Source organism: Pyxicephalus adspersus, chromosome 4, assembly GCF_032062135.1.
Source record: "Pyxicephalus adspersus chromosome 4, UCB_Pads_2.0, whole genome shotgun sequence".
Lineage (NCBI taxonomy): Eukaryota > Metazoa > Chordata > Amphibia > Anura > Pyxicephalidae > Pyxicephalus > Pyxicephalus adspersus.
In genome coordinates this window covers 87,139,147-87,158,671 of record NC_092861.1, presented here as the reverse complement: position 1 = coordinate 87,158,671, position 19,525 = coordinate 87,139,147, and the positions used below count along the sequence as shown (strand labels likewise).

General features: G+C 36.4%; 1 protein-coding gene across 1 annotated transcript in view; it reads right to left on the bottom strand.

Moving 5' to 3' along the window:
* The window catches only part of LAMA2 (laminin subunit alpha 2), a 405,950-nt gene that overhangs the window by 182,936 nt on the left and 203,489 nt on the right, over positions 1-19,525 (bottom strand). The window contains exons 17-18 of the mRNA XM_072410219.1: positions 7,714-7,841; positions 4,241-4,327 (exon numbers count right to left, since the gene is read on the bottom strand). Coding sequence (XP_072266320.1) covers positions 4,241-4,327; positions 7,714-7,841 — 215 coding nt within the window. The remainder of the gene's footprint in view (positions 1-4,240; positions 4,328-7,713; positions 7,842-19,525) is intronic.

Sequence of the window (19,525 nt, the reverse complement as noted above, 5' to 3'; positions counted from 1 at the left end):
AGAAATGGTACCCTTGATCTTTTAGCTGCACTCACTTTGTATGTGCATAAAACTATGATGCTTCTTTTCCCTCAGGGCATTTGAATAAACTGTGTCCTGCATAGTACTGACGTGACAGGTTTCCGAAGTCATTAACATCACAGCCGGCGGCTTTACTAGAGAATGATGACTGCTAAAGCAGACAGGAAAGAACTGACAGAAATAGAATACAGTAACAGGAAGAACGGCAACAGGCCTGATGGGTGAGAACAGGTGACTATGTGTGCCAGTGTATACACTTCTCTTATCTACACATACAAACTTTTAAGCAGTGTATTCTACAGGAATGCCACTAAGCCCAAAACAAGGTAGAAATGGTCACGCTAGATATCACTGTGATGTGCTGTTTAATATACCAGACATGAGCATTGCATAGTACTAGTAAGAAAACACTTGCAGGTAAATTGAAGAAATGACTTGTAAATCTTTACACACAACTCAAGATATTTAACCACTGCATGTCAAGTAGCATAGTACCCTATTTTTTATAGAATAAAAAATTTTTTTTTTTCATGATACACCTTTGCTACAGCTTCTGCTATAATGTGATCATAACATAGGTCTATGATTTGTAGCAGAACTATTATTTTGTAACAGTGATCATGTAAGTCAGGGCTACTCTGCTTGCACAATGTGACAAATCTGGATGGGGAAAAAAAGAAAACCATGTATGGTGGTGGGAAAACAGACATTTATAAAATACCTGGAGGCTTAAACTCAGATGAAATGTGTGTAGGTTTAGCGAGTCGACGGATTTGTATTTCTGTTAAGACAGTGATGTAGTTTACATTGTTTATTGAATGATATGGCAGTTGAAACACTTCTGAATGTTCAGGTTAGAAGTATAACATAATTTGTCACCTACAGTCTGCTCGCTAGACGGTAAATTATTTCTGTCCAATTAGCTGGGAAATGGGCAGAGAATGGTAAAACTTCTCTGGAAGTAGTAGTCCTGATGGTCAGTTTAGCAGAATTTTTAACAAAGGCACAATAGTGGACAAACAAAATGTATATTCTTTTTTTTATTAAAAAAACAACAGCTTTACAACTGTATATTGTATAAATATACACATTTTCTACCCATCTAATTACTTAAAACCTTTAATGCTTAGAAGATATGTGATTCTTCTGGACCTAAAACATTCTTCCTAGAATGGTTTGGTATTTTCTTACATATTTAAGTTACAAAACTGTTTTTTGTTTTAAAGTCAAAAAGGTGTGGGATTCCTCTTAAACCTTAACAGACCCTTTTCCATATATGCAGCCCGGATAGCCTGGAGAAAGATTGGAATGGGTGCAATGACAGATTCTACAGATTCTGTGGAAGTAGCTTGGAATCTGTGCAACAGGTTTTACTGTAACTCTGTGATAGCTTCTTTAAGCAGTTTACTTTTTTTACATAGCAGACCAAGAAAAGTTGACTTGGAAATGTCACTTGCCTCTTGCAAATGTGCTAATGTGCACATTTGCAAGAGGCAAAATTAATAGAGGTTGCCATGGCAATATTGCTACCCTTAACAACTACGAGCCAACAGAAATGCTGCTATGTACTAATGTAAGCAGCAAGTAATGTTCCTATTGGCTGGTCATGTAGAGAGGCAATTGCGCAATAGCCATTAGCGAACCTGAGGCTACCATAGCAATATGTATTTGCCTTTTGACTGGTTTGACAAAAATAAAAGAACTTGTGTTCACCTGTGAACAGAACCTGTGTCCATTCATCCAATATTATAAAGGACTCAGAAAATAGTGAAACCAGAGTTTACCAGGCAACTTGGATACTCAGTCAAGACAATCCCTGCTTTTATGTGCAGTTTCCTTAAACACAGATGTTCTAAAGCCCCTCTACAAATACATTAGTACCCTTTATTATTATTAAGCAATATTTTTTTACAATAACTAGGGATGTTCACAAATTTTACAATACCAACATCAATTAACCTATAGATACTTTCTATCAAGCTGTTTTGCATTGTTCGTTGGTAATGGAGTCATATTTTTCAGTCTTTTATACAGTAGATGCACACATATTTCAGGTGCACAGAAAGCAAAAGTATATGAGTTATATAAAAATTATTTGTTCTGATTAGAAGTATAGTACTCCTGATAAAAACAGCTAAAATTGAAATAAGTTTCTATAGCAACCTACATTTTGTATAGAAAGTAAACACTAGAAACATTTTTACAATGAACTTCAAGTAGCTCTAAACCCTGACACTAACATCTCATCAAAGGCTTGAACAAATGAATGGCTTTTCAAATGTTGGCCACATTTTGTTTTTTCATATTCAGCTTTCATTAAAATATTACCTTAAAGATCCTGCCATAAGCAAACTTTCTATTTTGGGATGAAAACTGTCTACAAAATGTGCCAGAGATTACAATTGGCTGACACACATGTGCAGACATTGCTCACCATTGTCAGATTTTAGGAAGCAACTCAGGGCAGTGATGAGCAACTGAGAGTGATTAGGCCTGAAGACTCAACTGCTCGGACCCTAGGCACTAACATGTTAAGATTAGATAATGACACCAAGAGATTAGGATTAAATAGGAATAACAGAATAGGAGTTTACAAAATCTAACTGTAAGTCATTGGACACATAGGGCCTGATATATTAAAGTTCTCCAAGATTAGAGAAGAAGGACTATCACAGGAGAACCTGAAGGCTTTATCCTTATTTTTATTATATATACATATTAGGAAAAATCCTTTCTTATTTCTTGTTCCTGTAACAACCAAACATGAATTAAGTAGTTGTGGTTGGAATAGTTAGCCATAGACAACCATGTAAAAAACTGTAATAAATTTGAACTTTTTACTAATATACAATTCGATAAAGGAGAAAGTGGCTTTTTGCTATGTAAAAGTGCAGTGCATCACTCATTTTGGTGCCAGCCTCAAAGAAGTGGCAGGAGATTGCTGGTAAGGGTAGTAGAATGAGTTTAAAGGGGAAGTGGTGGTGTTGGGGGGGGGGGGGGGGCAGGGCACTGTTACTTTTCCCTACATGGTTAAGGTGACAGCATATGTAAAATGTTATGAGAGAGGGAAAGCTATGGGAAGTATTCAGTTCCTGAAGATAAGCTTTAAGAGACGCATGTTACTTAACAGTTTGGGATCACCAAATTCAATGTGACCTGAATAGAATTACTGAGAGGGATTTGAAACATGGACAGTTAAATACACATCATGAGGAAAACATCACTTTAGAAAAAAATGTTATTACAGACTTTGCTATGACAGCCACATCTTTGGCCTGAATTGTCAAAGGAATAAGGAATCTTCACTTATATAGCATATGACATAAAGGTTGGCATTCACCCTACAACTTTTGTTATGAGGCCCCATTCTCCCCATCTAAAGAAAACATATTACAAAGACACACTCAGTATATACCCAAATAGATATAAACCTGAAAAAAGTACACAATTCTGCTTGTGTTTGATGACTTCAAGATCCAGTTGTTCTGTTTTTAACACTTTATTAAAGGAAGTTTGCAGCTGACACATGACCTCTAGAGATGTGTGTTTCAGCTGTTGCTTTTCAGCATTTAAAGTCTAAAGTTAGAATGAGCTTAAAATATACTGTTCTGCTCTAAACCAAAATTTATCATTAGCAATGGTTTTACAATTACAATATTTGAGGAATAGTATACAGCTGGTTCAACATTTAAATAGGCAGGCTATTGGATTGATAGCTTGCTACACTTTGGATATCATTGATCATGGATATATTAAAAAAAAAATTAATGCCACACATACTGTGGCATATTTTGATCCCATACTCAGGATACATAATAGATGTAGAACTGACAGATTAGAAGAGAATGATTCACTGGAGTGCTTTTTTAGTTTTCAATTAAACATAAAATATAAAAGTTACTGCAAATCTGTTGTACTTGCTCATTTACGTGTAACAAACTTTGTTTGGAGGTGAATCAAAAATGACAAGAGAAAGTTCCAGTTCTACGCAATAATTTTTACTCACTGCACAGAAGTTTAAATAGATACAATGTATGTAAAAATCTGCAATATGGGCATTAGTAATGTAGGTATTCATGTAATGGCATGTGCATTTAGGTGAGTAAACACAAGGTATGTATATAGTGGGGCATATTTTTAAATCTTTGACCATCACATAAAGTATGCTCAATGAATGTCACATTGGCTGCTTTATAAATACAATTTAAAATGCTCTTACCGTTCACAGCGTGGTCCTGTGTATCCAGGAGGACAGGCATCACAAATTAATCCACGGGTTGGGTCCAGGTGGCATGTTGGGCTGAAGCTTTGTTGTTGACAGAAGGCCAATTTATGAAGAAAGCAAAGAAAAAAAACTACATTTAACAACATAATTGCAGGTATCCTTCAGCAGTCATTACTCATTGAGACCCAGGAATACCCTATCTGCTTCAGACACACACATTTAGCTACAGCTCCAGCCAATAGTCAGTGGAATGGCTCTACTATTTCTGCCGATACTGGATATAGTATAGTGAGTGGCAGCATCCCAATGGCATGTTATGATGGGGCTTACTTTAGACTGTCACAGATCCTGTTCACCAGTGAATAAGCAGGAATGTACAGCTGCTTGTCTGTGCCCTCGAGGCCTTTGCCAAAAAATACTGCATCTTACTATGCAGCTGAGCCTCAATGAAAATGAACAATGATATCATTAGTAATCAAAATATTCCCAAATACAATATTTTATTTATTTAGTATACAGTTCTAGGTATATTTACAGAAAACAATGACCCTGCAAAAGCATAAACCATTATTCTCATTCCTATCTAATAGTATATATTTTTTCAAATATTATTATTTACAGAAAATATTTCTGTACAACTTCTAAATTAGGATATATGTATTCACATTTAACATGTAACGAATCTTTAATCCTCTATTTAAAATGGATTAAAAAAACAAATCTTAAAAATGAAAAACTGCTGTAGCGATGCCCAGTTATCGGTTTGCATTAACATGGGCAGCACGGTGGGTCAGAGGCTAGCACTCTTGCCTTTGCAACACTGGGTGTCGGCCAGGGAACTATCTGCATGGAGTTTGCAGGTTCTCCCCATGTTTGCAGGTACTCCAGTTTCTTTCCAAAAAAACATTCAGTTAGGATAATGGGCTTCCCTTTAAATTGTAATAATGACATATGACTATGGTAGAGACATTAGATTGTGAGCCCCTTGGAGGGACAGTTAGTGAGTGATATGATTATGGACTTTGCAAAACACTGCGTAATATGTCAGTGCTATATAAATATTGTGTGATAATAATAATATTTAACATGACATGTTATGTATGTTTTAAAACGTTCAAAGTTGTTTAGCCATGAGAAATGAATAAATAACCTATCTGCCTAAAACTATGTAAATTATAGATGGGGCCTACTGGGTTGAGTCATAATATGTTTCAAACAAGTCCTAGATATTGCGAAAGCCCCTTGCTATTCCTGACTGTTTTTGTCCACCTAAGGGCTCTTTCAAACCCACAGTGTGAAACCGTGAAGTTAGCAGCTCCTAGAAGCAAAGCAGTACAAGTGGAAAACCACACTGCAGGTAACCAGATTTTCATGTGTGCAAATCTTCAAACAACAACCGTGCTGCCAAAAATGACTTTTTACTTTTGGAAACTGCATTACGATTTAGTGCAATCAAGTGCAGCTATGTGCAAATATGGTTCCCAACCTCGCTCAATCACTTGAATGGGATAGGTTAAGACCATGGTTGAGCCGGCAGTAGAATTATGTGGTTCCCTGCAGGTCTAAAATGGTTTAAAGTGTTTTTAAAATTCTTGCGTATTTTTGTGTTCAACAGATTAGCTGTGGCAAGATAGTTCCATTAGGGATCAGTTCCAACTGGGATCACCAGCTCAGATTAGAACTGACACTGCTATACATTACTGACATCACTATAACTTTTCATTTATATGTATAAGTAGGTCACTGGACAATGACAGCTGTCATCTGGTGACCGATTGGACCAAGAAGTATTATACCTGTCATTGATAGGTATAGTTAACAGCTCATTAAAAAATATTTGAATTCTGACACTGAATTTCCAACTCCAGACAGATTTCTTGACTGATCAACACCAATCTGTTCTGAGGACCTTTAGTTACAGCCCCATCATTGCATCTCACATAGCATATTATTGTTATAGTATATATACTGAGTAAGAAGCCCTCATAATGGTCACAGCAGGTGTGTAGACCCAAAAACTCAAGTACAGGTATGTCACTAATATAGAGTCCAATTAATGAAAAGAACTGAGGTGTCAAATCTTTTGGACTAATTAATAACAAATAATAATTTTATGTACAAACATGTAACAAACTGAAAAGTATAAAATTGATATAAAAAAAATTGAAAAACATATATATCTTTATAACAAATGGCAGAAATGCCTTCTGCATGCTTTTTGGACCTCATTACAGTAGATGGCTGGAAATATGATCATGTTTCCCATTCCATGCCTCTTAGACACTAAATAAGGTAAATAGGCGAATCTGGTGGTTAGAGTCAATGAAACCTCCTTTGGTAATTGGTGCAATTGGTAATTAAATGAGGTGTTTTTTTATTGGTTTTGCCTTTTGTAGACATTCTCAATAATGGAATTCTGGTTAAAAGCAGATTAAGTAAACGTTTTAGCTGTAAATTTACCGTAAACAGCAGAGATAATGCACATGAATAATATGATACTATATCAATAAAAAGTTTTAATTATTAATGTAGGTACATGTGCAGTGGACAAATTTCTACTTTATGACTGTTAATGAACCACAGGCAATATATATATTCAGATAGATAGATAGATATGAATATATTTATAAAATAACATTCCTTGTTTTAATTTTCAGATAGTATAAATGCATCAACATATAATGCAGAGCTGTACAATAAAAAGGGGATGCATAACAAGTATATAGTATGACACAAGTACATGGTAGGATGTCTGATTCAATCCATTTTTGTTTACTTGCTGCAGGGTTACATCAAAGGGTTCAATAAAACGTACTTCCTTTTCACACAGCAGTTGTTAACAGACCGCAATTTAAAATGTATATACTGTTGTTTATATTTTATAGCATACCTATATGTGCAATACAGAAAAGCTTTGGTAAGTAACATTTACAGAACTTCCCTTGCCAAAATCCTGTGTTAGCCCCCACATGGTGTTTTATTTAGCCATTTAATTACGGCAATTAATTAACCATTCAGCGATAAATGGGATTTTTATATCTGGATGACGTAAACACCCTAATTTGATTTGGCTACTTTGTGATGTACACAAGGGACCTGCAGCTGTCCCTTTCAGTGATAAAGGAAGTTGGTGCACTCTTTAGCTCAGCCTGGGACATAAATCAATCCATTTGTATTTGACAGCCACGATAATGAAAAATAAATGTTTGCTCTTCTTGTGTAGCATTTATTATTCAAATAATTTGCTAGTATAGTCATTGTTCGATAAGTAAATGCAAGGAAAAAAATCATTAGCAACAAAAAGGTGTTTTCAGTCACTTTTTGGCAGCATGTTTCCTGCAATGCCTGGTACTAAACAGGTTAAAATAGCACACTTGGCGACAGTTATCTTTAACAAGAAAATCATTCATTCAACATGATATTTACAAGATATAAGTTTTATTATACTTTTATTTTATTATACTTACTTGTTTGAATCTATGCTCAGAGGACAAGCACAACGCAAACAATCCTCATCTGTGCCATCAGTTGGATTGCCATAGAAGCCTGGCAGACAGTAATCACAGTACCGGCCATAAGTATTGTGCTGGCAGTTCTAAAAATAAGTGAGACATGTATAAATTAAACATTTATATGAAAACCCTAGGCTACCAATATAAATACTGAGTCTGTAATATGTGTAATAACACACACAATGATGTATTTTACCAAAATGCACGAAAATGTGAGTTTTTGAAATATTTAATGATGCTGTGCTGTAGTATCATCAGTCTTAATTGCACCCAAAGGCATCTTGCCAATCACATGGTCCATGAGTTTTTTCCTCCTGTGATCAACCCTGTTCATTTGTACCAATAACCACTGCCACTAAGACAGAAAGTAGGGGTAATTACTAAATTTTAGAGCTGTGAAAGATGAAATGGTAAGGGAAACTCTCCTATTGAGAACACATTTTATGGTGACTACTATATAAACTATAAGTAACCTAGTACTGGATTTAAACCCTGCCATACTCTATCCACAACTGAAAAATGTTTTGGGTGTGCATATACTTTAACCTATTTTAAAGCAACTCTGTTGTAAAAGACTATTCTGGCCATCATTGTTGACTATTGCTAAGAATGCTTGTTGTCTGTCTGGCATTCTGATCCTGTAGCTTTCAATAATGGTCATCAGTCCAAAGGCTAAGTGAAAAATAGGACCTCATTACGTTTTGTCACAGCAGCATATGGGTAGTTACTATGAAAAATGGATGAGGTTACCACAAAATGCCATAATCCATAACTGCCAGGTCCACATTTCAGCCTTAAGACCCTTTGCCATAATCCATTATTCCTCTGGTTCATCTATAACATAATGATAAATTCCATATTCGACCCAGGTCCACATCCCAGCCAAAAGTCCCCCTGCCATAATTCATTATCCCTCTGGGCCAGCCATACACCCCCCCATGCCATTATTCACACAAACCCCAGGTCCACAAAGCAGTTTTACCAATGCCCCCTCCATGACATACAGTATTCTAACGATAATCCCATCCAGATCCACATGACAGGAAAATGTACCTATATAGATGAGATGAAAAAAAATGTTGCCACCAATGTGATTGACTACGTCTGCCTAATGGTTTTGACACTGGATTAGCGCACAAGCCCTGTGTTGGTTATGGGTGGATTCGGTGCCACTTCGCCAGACACCTTTAGGTGCCATTTATGGTGTACATACATGACATAGTGCCACCGGGGGTTGGGACCAGCATGGGGAAATCTGTGCTGTGAACGGCAGGGGGCCTTAGCAAATATGGGTGACCACCTTAGCTGCCTTGAGGACAAGACGCCCATGTTCCTAACCTACTAGTATTGTTTCAAAAAGAAAAATCAGAGACTGCATTTTTGTTGTGACAAGTTTACTTTTTAACAAATGTCTGAATAGACTTCCCATTCCTCGGCTGCAAATAGTTTGTGTGGCCAGTCCTGACAATGTGCCCAAACCACTTTTGAAGCCCACATTTGTGGTGATAAGAATGGTGATGTCTGATATAGACCAAGACAATTATACATTGCCAATAAAGTGCATTGAAGGACAGAAAGAAGGACATTCTATTAAGACAGTCTCCTCATTTCTAAGTATAGGCCCACCCTGTTCACCAGCGGAGGAGAGACAGAAGTACACAAGAAATAAATCTAAATGTCTGTAACAAAATATGGCTACCTAAAAGTCAGTTTTTTTCAATGATATACCTAATAATCCTGTTTATTTTCTGTTTTGGATGCTGTTTAATTCACCTGTATCATCCTGTATCATAACTAAACAAGCTGTATCATACCTAAACAAGCTAATGCCAGTATTAAAAAAACTGGAAAACAATAGAATATCTATGGCTTTCCTTTGCATACAACTAGGCAAAAACATTTGGGATAAACAAATCATCACAGCGGAATTTCCAAGAGGCAATTTCTCCTGCAAATTTCCAACAGGGCAGTGGCTAAAGTACCTGCCAAACTTAATAATTATTATGTACATTTGGGTATTGGGAGCCTGCATATTCATGTTATTCATGATCAATGCAGTGCCTACTCTTTCATGTCTACGACTTTTCTTAACCCACTGTCTAGCCAAGCTGAGATGTACTTTTAACTCGATCCAAGTACAGTGAATTAACAACACATTTTGTATTCTGTTGAAAATATTTTTAATCATTTGGTCACTTAAACTAGAATAAAACTATAGGTGACAGATTGCTGTGGCTGAATACCTATTTTCATTTCCAAACTGCCATCATAATTTCCAATTGTATTCCAACAAATGTGACCACCTAAGTAAGTTGTAGCCATTCAGCGTATTACCAATATTAATTTTAAGTGCAGTTAGTTGTGAATACACTTGGACTGATTTTGAAAAAATCATCATACTTATACTGTAAAAAAAAAATAAACAAAACATCTGGTTGGTTGCCCTGTATAAGGATTTATTATTCAGCAATACTTCTGCCAGGGGTGGTAAATGGCACAGTAAACTAGTATGGGCATGCCCTAATGGCTTACCTTGCCAATGCATTTGAGGTGATAACAGCTCCTAAGGAGTCCACGTATTTTATGTATTTATTTTCTAGAAAAAATCATTCTTGAAATAGTTTGCAGTTTTTATGGAATATATTTCTTGTCCACACAGCCATTAACCATAATTTACCTTGATTCACACCAGTTTAAAGAAGCCAAGGTGATGGGAATTTCAAAGTTCTGTCAATTACATGCTGATTTTGTTTTTCATTTTCAAAGCCCTTTTCATGTTGCGCTTATGGTTGTTTTTTTAATAAATAAAGCAGTGGACCATTGAGTTAGGGGAATCTGCACTAAACAAGTCTAACCAAATGAACAACTAAAGTACATTAATTCAGGAAGATCAACACCTTTATAAATATATTTTTTGCATGTTTCATATCTACTTTTTTTTTTGTAAATGGCAGGATCAGATAGTGTCCTGTCAATTTAACAGTCTTTTAAGTTCTTAATAAAGTATTCTGTAAAAATTTCTCTGCCTATTGTGTTCTATCCAAAATGCATCATTGGGATGCAATAAATCAATGATGCAATAGACTAGTGAACACAAACAAAAATTTGTCCCTACACAGAAACTGAAAACCCCCAGTTTGGGTGGAATTTACCCAGTATATCCAAAACAATATAGTAATAAGCACCATGCATTGCTCATGAAAGTGGAAATGGTACTTCTGCTAAATTTTATGCTATTCTACTCTTAAAAGTCAATTGTGAAATGCCTCAACATCCCTCTGTAGTCTTATTATCATTCTATCGGCTACATAAAATAGCACCTTCATAGAAATTTGAAGTCTAGTACTCCACCTTTTGGTTCCAAACAGCATTGGCATAGATACTGTAGACAGCTCCAAAAAGGAGAAGGACAGCCTTCACTGTGTAATAAAAATGGCTAATTGTTCCCCCTAAATGTAGCTAAAAGACCAGCAGCAGGGTTAAAGCAATGATAAACTGGCAATTCTGGGATGTCAGCCTGATACATGATGGCTTTAAGGACACATGGCTAAGATCAGCGACAACAAAAACTTGTTGCAGTGCGGCCCAACAAAATAAACAGATGTAATCAGCAGGAGAGCAGAAAAATAATATGACATCATCAGTAAATCTTAACAAACTATTTAATAGAAGCTTTACTTTATTAATAACCAAAGTGCTAGTTGTAAATTAAGTTTTCATTTTATTTTCAAGGAATAATATGTTATTTGTAATATAATGTGTGTTTTTTTCTGTTTTGTGTATGCACTGTACTGCTTAAAGCTCAATTAAACTTTAGGTTTACAGTAAATTAGCCAAACACATTATGTGTGGATGAATAAAATATATTTAGTGTCTTGCAGGTTTTCTTTCCTAAGCAGCTACAGACTTTGCAAAAAAACGTGTAGCTGCCAGCGGTTGCAAAGGATCCTTGTTTTTTGTGTGGAAACAATGGTATTTCTGTAAAAGTCCTACACACTAACTGCTGGGCCAGATCTGTAGTTCTCCAAATAACAAAGCTTGTGCTCCCTTTTAATTGGAGAACACCAGCTCCAACTCTAACTGCGGATCAAGGCCAGGTGTGGAGGGTTCAGGTGCTGTGTGGAAAGGTACAGTTGGGTCCATAAATAATTTGACAGAGACATCTTTTCTAAATTTTGTTCTGTACATTACCACAATTAATTTTAAATGAAACAACTCAGATGCAGCTGAACTGCAGACTTTCAGCTTTAATTCAGTGGGTTGAACAAAAAGATTGCATAAAAATTTAGGAAAATGAGGAACTAAAGCGTTTTTTTACACAATCACTTCATTTCAGGGCTCAAAAGTATATGGACAAATTATAAAGCTGAAAATAAAATGTTCATTTCTAATATTTGGTTGAAACCCCTTTGCTGGCAATGACAGCCTGTAGTCTTGAACCTATGGACATCACCAGATGCTGTGTTTCATCCTTTTTAATGCTCTGCCAGGCCTTTACTGCAGCGGCGTTCAGTTGATGTGTGTTTGTGGGCCTTTCTGTCCGAAGTTTAGTCTTCAACAAGTGAAATGCATGCTCAATTGCATTCAGATCAGGTGACTGACTTGGCCATTCAATAATATTCCACTTCTTTGCTTTAATAAACTCCTGGGTTGCTTTGGCTGTGTGTTTTGGGTCATTGTCCATCTGTATTATGAAACGCCTCCCAATCAATGTGACTGTATTTAGCTGGATTTGAGCAGACAGTATGTCTCTGAACACCTCAGAATTCATTCCACTGCTTATGTCCTGTGTCACATCATGGATAAACACTAGTGTCCCAGTGCCATGGCAGCCATGCACGCCCAAGCCATCACACTGCCTCCGCCAAGTTTTACAGATGATGTGCTATGCTTTGGATCATGAGCTGTTCCACACCTTCTCCATACTTTTTTCTTGCCATCCTTCTGGTAAAGGTTGATCTTGGTTTCATCGGTCCAAAGAATGTTTTTCCAGAACTGTGCTGGCTTTTTTAGATGTTTTTTTAACAAAGTCCAATTTAGTCTTTCTATTCTTGAGGCTTATAAGTGGCTTGCACCTTGCAGTGCACCCTCTGTATTTACTTTCATGCAGTCTTCTCTTTATAGTAGACTTATCGATACGTCTACTTCTTGGAGAGTGTTGTTCACTTGGTTGGCTGTTGTGAAGGGGTTTCTCTTCACCATGGAAATGATTCTGCGATCATCCACCACTGTTGTCTTCCGTGGACGTCCAGGTCTTTTGGCGTTGCTGAGTTCACTGTGCTTTGTTTCTTTCTCATGATATACCAAACTGTAGATTTTGCCACTCCTAATATTGTAGCAATTGCTCAGATGGGTTTTTTCTGCTTTTGCAGCTTAAGGATTGCTTGTTTCACCTGCATGGAGAGCTGCTTTGACTGCATGTTGTCTGTTCACAGCAAAATCTTCCACATACAAGCACCCAACCTCAAATCAACTCCAGGCCTTTCTTCTGCCTAATTGATAATGACATAAGGAAGGAATTGTCCACACTAGCCCATGAAATAGCCTTTGAGTCAATTGTCCAAGTACTTTTGAGCCCCTGAAATGAAGTGATTGTGTAAAAAAAAGGCTTTCGTTCTTCACATTTTTTTCTAATCTTTTTGTTCAACCCACTGAAATAAAGCTGAAAGTCTGCAGTTCAAAATTTAATTGTGGTAATGTACAGAACCAAAATTAGAAAAAAGTTGTTCCTGTCCAAATATGTATAGGCCTAACTGTAAGTGTGATTTTTTTTGTTTCAATCAGTTTTATTGAATTTTACATATGTTAGTACAAAACAGGTAAGGGAAGTATCACATATAAAAATATAGCCATTATAAAAGAAAAACAATGACATTTTACAATTATACTTTTAACTATAGTTATGTAACAGTGCTGATAAATAGGTACACATCCACTAATACAAAAAAAAAAGGGGGGGTAGGTGGAACTCAGAAGAAAATAAACATAACATACAACCGCCCTAAATTGAAGTAGAGAAATCTACCGAACAAAGGGATCTAATGAGTCAAGTAGTATAATCGCCCCCGGGTATAACGGGGAATCTATTCAACAAGGCACTGATGCAAAAACAATTTAACAGAAGTGGAGAGGGGAAGGGTACATGTAACGGGATAGCCCAGGGGAGGAGCAGAGATCAGACAAGGGAGAGATGAAGAAAAGAAGGGGGGGGGAGCGCCCGACTGGCCTTGCACACGACTACTCTATCAAGTCACCACACTCTACGCAAAACACTTTGAACTACACCATTGCTCTCAATGAGAACCTTGCCAAAAAACTTTAAATTGGGTGGATTCCTTGAACCAATCCCAAGCAGACCAAATCATCTTGTATTGTTCCCATTTGTTGTCATCCTCCGCCACAAGCCTTTCCAGATGCTGTATCTTTTCTAGTTCTGTAAACCAATCTTTCAAGGAAGGTACTACAGTCTGTTTCCATTTTCTGGGAATAATTGATCTAGCGGCCGCAAGAAAATGCCGCAACACATCCCTCTTGTTAGCCTTTATAGACCCTGGGAGGATAGATAACAAGGCTATCTGGGGGGTGATCCTCAAATCAGATCCGGACACTCTGTTATAAATATCCCCTACCTGAGACCACAGCTTGCGGATAATGGGATAGTCCCACCATATGTGCAGCATTGTACCTTGATGGGTATGGCAACGCCAGCATCTATCAGATAGGGAGGGAAACATACGATGGATATCTGATGGGCATAAATACCATCTGGATATAATTTTATAATTGGTCTCTTGAGCCTTACAAGGAAGAGACATTTTGTGGGTTAGGGTAAAAGCTTTCTCCCAATCCAACGGAGAAATAGCCTCCCCCAGTTCCGTTTCCCAGTATCTTGTGTAGGTGGGGGCATTGCTAGTGTGATTTTTTTTTTATATATTTTAATGACCATTCCGCTTTAACTTAAAAAGCTCTTTACTTTGGTCTTTGATACTATTGGAGACTTTTTCCTTCACTTTTTCCCCTCCACTTTTTTTTAATGTCTGAAAAACCCTTTTCTGTGCATGCCTGAGACAGATGGGGAGGGGCTTCGTCTTTAAAAAAAACATTTAGGGGAAACAACATTCTAAATTTTACCCTTTTATGTAATGTAAACATTTTGGTGAGATGTCTGCTTTAAGTTGGGGAATTATAGAACTTCTGTAAGCTTTGCATTGTTGTCTATTTGCTACAATGTATCTAGATACGCTCAAACAAACAATCGTTGCAACCAGATTTAAAAAAGTCCCAGCCAAAGAGTAATTCTTTTTGATGAGTCTGCACAATTTCACTTTTTACCCACCGTCCATTGCAGAGAGTTGCAATGTATCAGAATGCCCTTTGAATTACCATTGCACAGCTTTACTAGCTCCATAACTCTTGGGGTTGTATTTATAAATTCTTTGCCCATCATATTGGCTGTCAATTCATTCACTGCCATTCAAATCTTCATTCTGTGATCTCCTTAGTAACCAACTATATAAAGAGCACAGCAGTCATGGCCAAATTGACAGGTGAAAATTTTTAATAATACAGCCTTTCGAGTAACCTTACCTGCTGTAGGCACCTGAATAGTGACGCTCAAGTGTAAAACTACTCCTGTACATTGCTGAAGTAAAATGAAACTGGCCACAGCAAGAGACAACTTGCAAGACATTACTCCTTTAGCATTAATGTATTTCACCAGTGTATTAGGCTGTTTGTCCAAAGTGTAACATTAAAAAATTTGGAAAATAATCAGACAGTGCCACCATCACAGCAACCTGGGCTCACTGTGCTACTGTACTAAATTGAACTTACACATCGTTGTACTTCCACTTTAAAGTAAATAAACAATGGGTTGTGGACACATGAAAGAACAACTATTTAAACAATATTATACCCACATACAGTGTACTGCAGCCTTTTTTCTGGCATTGTAGATGTGATTGAAGAGTAAATGCTGAATTTTGTGCTTAAAATTGCAACTAAATACATAAACCATGAATAGCTGCTCCTAATTGTCACTTGTTGCAGAGGAAAACACTTTATTGCTGCCATTATTTTATTATAGACATCAGAGTTACATAGCAAGAAGCAACCTTAAATTTGGTGCGTAAAAATAAAAATGAATAGGTACCCGCATTCTGCCGCAATCAATAAATACAGCAAGGTAATTCATTTACGCAAGCTAAGCACATTTCCCTCCTTCACTAAGAATGAAGGTATCATTATGGAGACAGCCGTGTTTTATTAACGGTGATTAGAACAAAATCTTTTCTGCAAGGCAGACTTATGGATCAAATAACTTTTCAAGGTATAACAAGATGCATGTTGTAAATTAGGGAATGTTGGAGTCACGAATCCTGACTTTTATCATACATCACAAATGTATTTCATCAAATTTTTAAAACAGTTTCAAGGGGAAGGTAGTCCTAGTGTAGTAGTCTCCACAGGCATTGAAATATCACAAATGTATGTAGAATAAAGAAACCAGGATTTAAAAAGTATAACCAAAAAATTATAGTCCTTGTTCTTTGGAGGTCATTATTAGTTTTTAGTTTTTTTAAATATTCTGTCAGCCCAGGAAAGACATTTCTATTGATATAATATATATGTATTTATTTTATTAGTACTAAAAACTGGAAAGATTAAAAAAAGCCTATGTTACAGGCAGGGTGCCTGAATCCCACAGAAATGAAAATAGTTTTGCAGGTAAACAGTTTATAAATATACTTTTAGGCATTTTTAGGTGCTTGTCTGCAGTTCCAAATCACAGAATACACTCTTTACTCCTAAAAAGTCTACTTGGTTCAACAACTAATTAAAAGGTCTGGCAGATACTGTATAAAAGCAGAACTAATCCAAATATTAAAACATTGCAACAAGGGAGGTTCTATATTGCAAAAGGAAAAGGCAATAAAATAACCTTACCTGCCTGATTGCACTTTAGTTACGCATTAATTATTTTACTATGCCATGTAGTATATTATATTCTATCACATCTTCTCTTCTGTTAAATTGGAAGTCTGCTTATAAAAAAAAGTCATGATAGGTGGGTACTTTTAGTAGCCATTCAGCACAGGAGAATTTGGCAGGTAATTCAGCCATCATGTTCAAATATACTGAGCATATTTGTACCTTATGGCAAAACTCTGAGCTGCAGCAGCAGATTTACTTCTACTTTAAAAACTGTTAGTGCTAGCTAACTTAGAGGTAACTGAAAAACATATGTGGTATCTGTAAAGCCATTTTGTAATTTAAAAAAGAACTGTACAAATTTTTGCTGGAACACCTAGTGCTTAATTTATAAAACAGGGAATCAGACATTCCTTTGAACATTTCCTGATGGCAATCTTCCAGCCCAATGTGTTTTGATGGCAGTAATTGATTCCCTGTTTTATAAATAGAGCCCTTAAAGTACATATGCACTTACAGGTTTTTGTTGGTCACCCTGCAAAACCCCATATCTACCTGTTGACAATGCCAATGAAGTCCACCTAATGCAGCTTCCTTTGATGATTGGGTAACAATTTTGTTCGGAGCTAAGCTGCCCTTCTGTAAAGGTGGTGCTTGCCCCACTATTGATTAAATAGTGTAAGACTAAGCCTTAGATGTACTTTAACAATTTAAAAAATACATTTTTTTCACTTTCTTTTAAAATGGAAACCTGTAGACCTACTGTACACCATGGCATACAGAGAACCTTCAAATGTGTCATTTTTGTGACTGGCTTTGACTGATTTTTCCTTAAGTCTGCACGGGGTCACATTTAGACATCAGGTGTTTTATTTTTAGTGTGATTCTCAGTAAGGTTTACCTGCTTCTAAAGGGTTGCAGACACTGCAAATATTGACAGCTGACATTCCAATTAACAAAATAGAATTACACATAAGGTGGTCCCAGGTAGGTACCCAAAGTGATGGCACAAAATACTTTTGTACAGTGCTCCAATCCTGAAAATCTATATTGTTGTGGATTTGATTTGATAGGTGTAGGTACTTTTTCACACATTGTCATATAATGTAAATATTTCCTTATCTGTTTTCTTTTTTTGTTTTAATGTGATTTGTTTGTTTTTTGTTGTTATTATTGTTATTATTAATAATATTATTATTCATATTAATAATAATAAAATGTTTATCAATTTTGTTTAGAGTGTAAAAGGGATAAAACTCTGATTTGCTTTTGATTCTGCAAACCGTCCTTGAAGCAAAGGAAAGCTTTAGTCTCCTCCAAGTCTATTCTTAACTTTACTATTGTGAGGCCTGTATACTGTTATGACAAAAAGGCTTTATTAAGAATATACCAACTGCAGTGAACAAGCATAAGTGTGACATTTCAAAAAAATGTATTATTGTTAATTTAATAGATTGGAGAAAAATAATACATAAAAACAAGACATGTACTAAACTTTGCATTCAGCAACACATCTTTTGTCTGAGATCTCTCACAGATCGGTAGGATTATTTCTCAAAAATTCTGTTTGCAAAATATTCTTTTTGAATTTGTTAATACAAAGAACCTTTAACTAATGCATCCAAAAACTATGCCATCAAATTACTGTAAATTCAACACATAGAAATCTGTAAAATATGAACCTGCTATATTGAAAAATAGATAGCAACATGGCAGTTTTGTGTCCTTGCGATTAAAATTAAGGTGTAATATATTTGAGAAAAGAACCAAATATATTGTTGTTTGACTAGACAGTATGCAATGAAGTGCATTTTTCCTAAAAAAAAATTAAGAGTGCGATCAATTACAAAAACAGCCAAATAAATGGCCTGACTGATGAAAGCTCTCCAAAACTGGAGGAAATACACTTTCAGCAGTGAAGCTGGGTGATCCAGCAAGCCTGAAATTGACTTCCTAAAAGTCATTTGCTATTCGTTAGCAAATGTGTTTATTCCTAGACCAGATACATTCCAGGTTTGCTGGATATCCCAACTTCACTGCTGAAAGTGTATCTTGTTTAGTCTTAGAGAGTGTTAATACATCAGGCCCATAGTGTCAAGTTGTGTAAAAATATGTAAGAAGCAGGTCACAATATTATAGGTGGAGAATTTTTAATCTAGCTGTAGTACTGCTGTGGAAAAATCATTTAGCACTTGTTCAGACCCACGGTGAGAACAGGCATAACTGTAATGCTCATGCGTTGTGTTGCATCACTGTACTCACTGATTCCTAAAGAACCATGACATGCACATTCATTCTGAGTGAGACCCTACATGTAGCATCTCATCTAAGAAAGCACTTGAGGGGTGTGACTGGAACTTCACCACCAGTCTGAACATAGCTTTACATTGTGAAGATCTCAAATTAGCTGAAATTCTGCAAAATTGAGACAAAAGTAGAATTGACCCTGCACAAAACAAAAGAAAATGTTATAAAGAGGATCCATAGTGGGGGAACCTTCAAAGTGCTGGGGCACTGAAATAGGAAGTAAATGTGCAGCTTCAGTCCGGGTGCAGAAAAACTGTGTGATACTTCTACAGTACCTGATCACCAGTTAAGCTAATTGCACACTAGTTCATTTTTAAAAAAAAAAGTGACAGTGTCAGTGGGGTGAAGTGTCAGGGGACATGCAAATCCCTTCTCTAAAGAAAAACCACCTGCTGTGCCAAATGTCCCGCCAGAAGCTCAATGGCATTTTGTGCAAGGGGTCAGTGGTCCAGCTAGGAGACTCAAAAGTCCATGGTCCCTCACCTTTATTAACCACATCTCTCCAAATTATTAGGAAATCTGCTGGTTA